Genomic DNA, 8,468 nt, shown 5'->3' with positions numbered 1-8,468 from the left:
TGAAAAGTTAGAACTACGTCAGATCACAACTAACGCGTCGCTATGGTAACAAATGCGTTTGTTGTAAGAAAAAATCCTCGTTTAGGAACCAGAACAGTTGGCAGTTGGCAGTTGCATTTGTTACCATAGCGACGCGTTAGCTGTGGCAGAATTTCGGTTCCAATACCGATTTCTTTGTTCCCGCAACTAAAAAATTATTTGTTATGTCTATGTTAACAAAATCGTTTGTTGTGGGAGCAAATTATTTTTTACCGTGTTGCCGACCCTCGTGTATGACGTCAGGAAACGCAAATGCCCAATCAGACTTGCCGTCACCCGTGGAAAGACCGTCAGTTGCCCCTGCTGTTGCATCATAGTCGAGACAGATAGACTATGTGGATGAGTAGGATCAGTATGAGAGCACAGTATAAAGGGAGGGAGGGAGGAGGGTACGACGCTCTCATACTGATCATACTCATCCACATATCTATCTGCCTATCCGTCTCAATTGTGATACAACAGAAGGGGCGTGCTGGGTGTTGGCCGGGAGGCGAGAACGAGTAACAGCGTGGTGACGCTGAGACGTTGAGCCTATTGGCTAGCGACCGCATGTTTTGTATGTTTATTCTAGCTTATCAGTTTATGGTTACGGTGGTTCAGTGTGTAATAAAAGAGTAAGTACCACAGTATGGTACCACAGGTTTATTGAGATCTTGCCCTATCGGTTCGAAACAGACACTCTGCATTGATGAGTAGGCCTACCTATGAGAAGTTACACGGCGAGAGATGACCTGACCCTGATGACTGCCGACCAAGCGCCCCGGGAGAGACCGGCTCGGCCCAGGGCTGCAGAGCCACCCTGGCCTCGTGTAAAGTTAAGAACGCGTGAGCGTTCACGTGATGTGAGATCTCGCGTAAGAGATGTGCGGGTGCGGTGCCTTATAGTAAGCGAAATTGCCAATAGTTTTGAAGAATTACAATCTCCGTAAACTCCCCTTTCCAAAAAATTATAATTTTGTCAATTTTTAGGTCATTTGGCTTAGTAAGTTAGACACGCCTGAGCGCTCACGTATGAGATGAGTGGTGGAGTGCGAAATAAGAGGGGCCCTATACTAAGCCAAATGACCTGGAAATTGACAAACCCATACATATTTGGAAAGAGGAGAGTACAAAGATTGTAATTCTTCAAAAATATTGGCAAATTTCGCTTAGTATAAGGTGCCGCACATCTCTCACATGAGCGCATAAGGCGCGAAAATATGGAAGCAGGAGGACGTGCGTCGTGCTCCATGACATAACTGGCCTCTAAAAAAATTCTAGACCCCGAGAATAAAGGGATAGAACAAAGATCAATTCTTTAAAATAGTAAACATTTCAATAAACAAAATGAATGACGTTAAGATAAATACAAGTATAAATTAAAGAAAAGCAAAAACGCGTAGACGAGCCAAAAGGATGGCAATTAGAAAAGCTGAACTAATATGACTATCAGTTCTCAACGCGGATGATTCTTGACGTTTCGGACGCAAAATTGGAAAATAAAAATAAATACATGGAATCCTTAATGAGATGTCTGTTTGGTAACCGGGTACAACTAGACTGCTCAGACGACCGTTTCGGCATGAAGCATGCACTGAGCGGATCGTAGACAGATGTGTTTGGAACAGTCTAATTCTGGAACTCACAACAACCGAAAGCAGCAGCCGTTTTAGTACATAATTCATCTGGTCCTTGTGCTCAAGGATGGCTGTTGCGAGTTGAGTGATAACATTATGGTATGTTTTCACGCCCTTGCGAATGGCTGCAATAGCAGATTTAATTTTAACAGCATTAATTTGAGTTGTACTGACAATTTCCGATTGAGACAGTTGCAAAGCATTGAAAGCTGTGCCCAGCTTGTTGACAGATATAAAAACTTAGTCTAGTGAGCGTTCTGTTGCTATTCCTTCCAACCACCTACGGAACTGGCCAAGGAATGGAAGCAGGGAACGGCGTGGCTTCAGCGGATACTTTTTCTTTAAAGAACAATACTTTGCCTAATTCTACAAAAATGCTGGTGCTCGAATTGTCAAGTTGATCAAATACATAGCAATATTCTGGCCAATTTGGAAGCATTGTTACACTGTGAAACGGTGTACTTGCGGTGACTTCTCAATTGTCGTATTGGGCAAGTTGATATGTGAAATGAAACGTCAAAGTAACCATGTCGCGACGAGATGGTCATTCACACTGAAGAGTTTTGTCTCTGTGTGTCTCTTCTTACTGAGTGGTTCGACTGGGTTCGTGTGTATTTGGATTTGCAGGTATCAAGGTAAGATACAAGTTGCACTTTTAACACGTGTATTCAAAGAAGACACTTACGCATATCACTACGACGTATGCCTGCAGAAGTGGCGTATCTGTGAAGAGGCGCGCAACACTGGCGGATCTGCACCGGCCCGGCCAACCCTGGTGGATCTGCGCCGGCCCGGCCAACCCTGGCGTATCTGCTTTCCGGTAGATCTGGTCGCAGTCAACTTTGGAGGCGTATTGCTCATTGTAGGTATATCGTATAGTGTTGAGTGATATCAAAACTCAATCACGAGGATATAAACATTGACATCAGTCAATACTGTACGACATACCCACGGTGAGCAGTAGGCATTCGAAGTTGACTGAGCAGATCAGCTGAAATGCAGATACGCCTGTGATGACCGTCTCTTCCCAGATCCGCCAGTGTTGGGCGGGCCGGCTCAGATTCGCCAGTGTAGCGCGCCTCTTCACAGATACGCCACTTCTGCAGGCACACGTCGACTAATTCACGGGCTGAGGTGTGGCTTGGAGAATCTCCCACCAGCGAATGGCCACGAGCCCGTCCGCGGAGAGATTTGGAACCTTCTGGCAGGTCGAGGCGGGGCTGGGAGGTGTCTTGTTTGTCACCTCCAGCCCCAGGCTGCCACACCATCGGCGTGAGTCCCCCCCTCCCCCCACCCCCCACCCCGGGTCCGTGCTGCGTATTTTTCCCCAAATGCCTAATCAGAAAGATCTCCCGAACCACATCTCACGTACACGGAAAAAAATAAGTAAGCTGTGATAGCTAATGTGTTAGCTGCCAGCGTGACAAGCAATGCGTTAGCTGTGAGAGCTAATCTCTGACTGTGAGAGCCAAGCGATGTTTACTATAGCAGATAATCACGTCAGCTGTAAAAACTAATGCGGGAGAAAGTTTTTATAAGATGTTAAAACTTAAATTTTTGCAGAGTTGTTCCATTTACGTTGTTAAGGGTGCGTCCTTCCTCACTTCTACTGCCCTTAACAAGGAATTAGAACCGACCCGAGTCGGTGTTGAACCCTCGCCCCTCGGCGCTGCGCTCCGACTTGGAGGCACTGGTCGAACACCTTGCTTGTCACGCTGACAGCAAACACGTTAGTTGTCCTAGCAAACGTTGTGCTGGAATAGATAACATATTTTTTTCCGTGTAAGCACCCAAGCCAACACTTAGTCTTACACCGCGACCAGCCGACTGCCCGCACGTCACGCGTTTACATAATACACGATATCGCAGAACCTTGTACTGCCAGCGCTTTGGCACGCTGAATTGCACGGTGTCGCCTAGCCCTACGCTTTGCAGCGGAGCTTAGCTTGTAGACACGGTGCTGTGAATGGTTATATTGTTTGGCGAGCAGTAATTTCTCCAAGCGTGTTCGTTCCTCACTTTCTTGCTGGGCCCTATCAAGAGCGTTCACGAGTGCGTCTGTCGCGTATTTTACCATTGTTTGAGCACGCTTGTCAACTGTAGAGAGTAGTTCAAATGTAAAGTCAAGAAAATCATGAAGCATACGTGAAGTCTGTCCAGGTGTATGTTTAACTGAATTTAGCGTGAAAAAACGGATGAATTTTGAGACCTTGTTTACCATCTTTTCGATTTCTGAAACGGAAGCTATTACAGGGAGGCGGCCCTTTAACCAACTATCCAGTCCCGTGTCCCGTGCCAATTCAACCGAGTCACTCATTCCATTCCAGGTACAAGCGGTAGACATATTACCGTGTTACCGACTGGCGAGGTGAGGAGACCTCAAACTGCTAGACCGGTGCTGTAGGCTACCTCCGAACGAGCGTCGTGAATTCGAAATCTATAAATAGAATTTTAATTAAGGAGAAGCTATGTGTGAACATGCCAAGATGGTAAGTGAGAGAGAATTGATGATTTTCTAATCGTTTTATTGAGTTTCTATACAATAGTGCTATTATTTGCCTAATTTCTTGTGTTATTTGAGAGATCTTAATTTACCAGTTAATTGTTCTATATTTGGACCCTACCCGAAAATGAGCTGGGAGAAGAGAGCACACGGAAAAAAAAAGTTAGCTGCCCCAGCTTAACATTAGGTATGCGAGCCAAAAGTTAGCTGCCTGGAGGACAGACAAGAAAATTAGGAACAGTAGCTTATAATTCGGTGCGTGAGCTAATCTGTGACTGTCGCAGATAAAGCGTTCCCTGTAGTAGCCCAACTATATTAGTTGTCCGAACGAATGCGAAATACCATTCGCTCATACAACTGATGTAGTTGGGCCACTACAGGGAACGCTTTATCTGCGAAAGTCACAGATTAGCTCACGCACCGAATTAATAAGCTACTGTTCCTAATTTTCTTGTCTGTCCTCCAGGCAGCTAACTTTTGGCTCGCATACCTAATGTTAAGCTGGAGCAGGTAACTTTTTTTTCCGTGCAAGGAGTTATGTTTTTCTTCAATGCAAGTCGAGAATTAGTAAAATATACTGCACTCGGATAATCAGTATAATAAGGCCCGATTATGAGGCGTTCGTCACACATTTTAAAGGCTACCATTGTGTAGTCCTTCGATTCCGCTAACGGAAGGTAACACGTGATTGTCGTTGGGGGTTGACGAAGGGTTGCCAGGAATGTTAATGCTTCCTCAACCTCCTCTGCTGTCTCCCAATCTCAGTGAAAATGTTGCAGGCAATAAAAGTTTTTACCCCCTCTCCCCTCTCCTCCCCCCCCCCCTCACCCTACCGTCGAAGGGGTCTATTTGCTGGTGGAGAACCAGTCATAGATAAAGACATTTTCCATATTTGTATATGCACACTCCCCAGTTCCAACTTCAGGGACACGTATTAGCAGAATCGCCGCTATTGAGAGCACTGCTAAATCTATGTCTTGCGCATTCGGATTTGTAATGAATTCTAACAACTCTGTATCTTTGGAGGCTTCCGGTTGCATCAGCATGGGGATAGCCCTTTCCTTAATTTTACAAGTTAATAGCATCTGAAGGTGAACTGGCAGGTGCAGGGAGTCAAGGCAATACAAGGCGTCAGATGAGCAGAGGGCGGCAGCGGCGATTGTTTGCAATGACGATGGACACATGATGGGTTCAATTTTGTCCAATCACTAAGTCTGAAAGACAGAGACAAATCAATAAAGATAAAAAAATAGAATTAAGCAGAACTTTTGTTTTTCTTGTGAATGCTGCTATTTTTTTATAGTGCAGAAGGCTTTTAATTTGACAACTAGGTAGCACGAATGTAATATGATATTCCTAGGGGAACTTCAACAATAAACCCGTCATTCGTTGCAAGTTCTGTAAGAAGGCGTTGCCAACCTGGTGGCGCAAGGAGCTGCTTATTTTTCTCGGCCTGAGGGTATTTGCTAGGGTGCTGAATAACAGAAACAGCTATTAGTTTTAGGCTAGGTATGACAGAAACAGAGGCTAGGGTATTAGCTGCATGCATGCGGTCTTCCCAACTTGAAAGGTGGAAACGGAATGTCTCTAGAGCTTTCATGCACGTTAGATTAAGATGGCGTGGTTCAAGGGTGAGCCCATTCCATTGTTGCAGACTCATGAAATCACATTTTTCTACTAGATGTGAGCCGTGTGCCACTAGAACTTGCTGGAGTGGTATATCAAGCCCACAACCTAGCAAGGTTTGCAACAATCTTGGGCAGATGCACCGAGTTTGGATTTTGGGGTTAGTGAGTTCTTGAAAAAAAGCTTTTAGCTCCGCTCTCGCACAGCTATGCGTATACGCCGGCGGGCTGACAGAGGGTAGACTACTAAGCCCAACATGTCCTATCCACAATATTCTTCTGGAGAAGCGCATCAGGCGGACCGCCTCGACCGCCTGCCTCCTGAGTTTTAGACTTGACAGTAACGCATTTAGCGGTGAAACCGGCCATGACCAAAGCTGATGTGAAATGGAAGGAGGCGAGTTCTCAAAATAGCGCAGAACCGCCCTTCTGTTCGTAGAACATGTTTGGCCAAAACTAATTTTGCTCTGATCATCCAAATATTGAATAGTTTTCCATTTGATTGGAAAACTCAGGTTAACTAAAGGGGAAGACTGAATTGACATTTCAGTGAAACTATCAGCAGTTTCGCGATCAAGAACAAGGCAAAGGGGTTCCTCAGGCGTCGGCCATCTTTGATTAGACAACATAAATTTTTTCATGACTTACAGTTGAAGATTACTCACGCCCTGGGCACGGGAAGCTAACAAAAGAGAGGAGGGTAGGTCAGTTACTTGACATTCCGAAGCGCTCAGAAAAATCCCATAAAATTAGAATAGTATACAGTGGAGCGTTTGGCTTTTGTCCGAGAACATTATTAGAGACCGACCACTCAATAGGAAGTAATTCGCAAGCCTCATGCCATAGCTTCGTATCAAGTATTCAAATATGCGTTTGACGAACTACTTGTTTGGCAGAATATACACTGTACACTGTAACAAATAAGAACAATAAGCGTCATTTCAATGAGAAACTGTGACCATCAGTAGAGGCATTGTATGTAAGAAATAGAGGTGTACTTACTGCGGCTTAGGATTGTTGCTATTAATTTGATCTCAGGCCAGTACTGTTCTATAAATCCTGGTGCAAACATGCACACTCCCAGCGCAATTAAGCTTAGGATGAACTGGGCCATGCCGGCCAACTGGATAGTCTCACTGTGAATAGAGAAATATGTTAATGACATGTAACGATCCTGTGCAATGTTTTTAATAAAATGACGGGAATGCCTGTGACAATCAGATCACCGAAGTGAGAGTAGAGTATCTGTTTATTGTGGAGTAATATGCAAACTACCTCGTGCCTGTCTGTGTGACTTGAAATTTTAAGGGTATCTTAAGGTTCTCGCCTAGAAAACGAAACGTCTACGGCAAATCCTGGCAAACACCCCTTCGGGAGTGAATGATTGGCTGAGCGTTAGCGGAGCCCTATCCTATACTCCGCACTGACCAATAAAGCTTCATTCTGTTCGTCTGTTTGTTTGTCTGTATGCACGATAACACGATAAGGAATAGACGGTTCCCGCTGTGTCTATTTCAAGAAGAATTAAGGAAATAGTCACTGGAAACAGTTCCAAAATTACGGTAAAAACTAGTGCAAATGAACCTTCATAGTTAGAATGGACTTACGCGAGGACAGTTATGTTAAAATGAACTGTTAAATAGGAAAAATATGGGGACTTTCATACTGGTTCCAGTCCTGATTTCCTTACTTCTTCTCGGAACGCGCAGAGCGGGAACCCTCTATTGAGGTAGTGATCTGAGAATTTCAGGGTGCGACTGCCCTAGTGACAGGTCCGGAAACTTCGTCCACGTCAGGCAATGAGCGTCAGGGAGGAAACAGTTCAGAAAGCATTACTGTTCTTCTTTGGATCCGGTTTAAACTGGGTAAAATACCCCATTTAGTTAGTGATCTCGAAATTTTAGGGTTGTTCGGTATCATTAAAAAACAGAGCGACTTCAAAGATAAGCATTCTAGCTCAAAAATTGGATTAAAAAAATAATAGATGGTACCGGCAGAGCCCGTTTAAAGAAGAATTAATGCAATCACCACCGGAAACAGTTCTAAAATAATGGCTTAAATCAGTGAAAACTTAAATTGACAGATACTAGAGATTTAATCGAAGTCATTCACGTCGAACTGCACAGTCAAATGACAAAAATAAGTGCACTTTTGGAACTGGTTCCGGTCCCGACTTCTTCATTTCTTCTCAAAAAGCGCACTGTCGGAACGGTCTATTGGAAAACCAAAGGTCACAAAATATAATTTTTAAAGAAAATCTTTTAAATAGTTCTCTAAGATCAACATCTGAAAGTAAAGCCTCTGACAAAATTTTCGTCCGTGTGCTGTGTGCATGCTCTATTAGGTATAATCTTAAACGAGGACTTCGTCCGCGTCAGCCATTGAGCGTCAAGGAGGAAACCAGAGATAACTACAGTTATCTCTGAGGAAACAGTTCAGGAAGCATTACCGTTCTTTTTTGGATCTGGTTTGAACTGGGTGAAATACCATATTTTTATCTCATTTTGCCGAGATGAAGCATTCCAATAGGGTATTCCAATGGAGCGCGGAGCGGAAGCAAGAAGAACAAAAGCGGAAGGTGGAGAGGCGCTGTTTTGGTGGTGTATTCTTGCTGAGTATTACTATGGATACGGTGGTTCTAGTGGTTCAGTATTGGAATGATAGAATAGGTTTCGGTACCACAGG

General features: G+C 44.3%; 1 protein-coding gene across 3 annotated transcripts in view; it reads left to right on the top strand.

Moving 5' to 3' along the window:
• The window catches only part of LOC113208048 (putative uncharacterized protein DDB_G0290521), a 37,897-nt gene that overhangs the window by 18,833 nt on the left and 10,596 nt on the right, over nt 1-8,468 (top strand). Inside the window, exon 1 of one of the 3 annotated variants that reach the window (XM_026424882.2) lies at nt 7-4,144. The exons of the other annotated variants lie outside the window; for them this stretch is intronic. Coding sequence (XP_026280667.1) covers nt 4,134-4,144 — 11 coding nt within the window. The 5' untranslated portion in view covers nt 7-4,133. Of the gene's footprint in view, nt 1-6; nt 4,145-8,468 lie in introns of those variants that run through there. 3 annotated transcript variants of the gene reach the window in all.

Source organism: Frankliniella occidentalis, unplaced genomic scaffold (genome assembly GCF_000697945.3).
Source record: "Frankliniella occidentalis isolate FOCC.00 unplaced genomic scaffold, Focc_3.1 Scaffold311, whole genome shotgun sequence".
In the NCBI taxonomy this organism is placed as follows: domain Eukaryota; kingdom Metazoa; phylum Arthropoda; class Insecta; order Thysanoptera; family Thripidae; genus Frankliniella; species Frankliniella occidentalis.
Note: the sequence above shows the minus strand (reverse complement) of the source record. Positions and strands in the feature narration are given on the sequence as shown.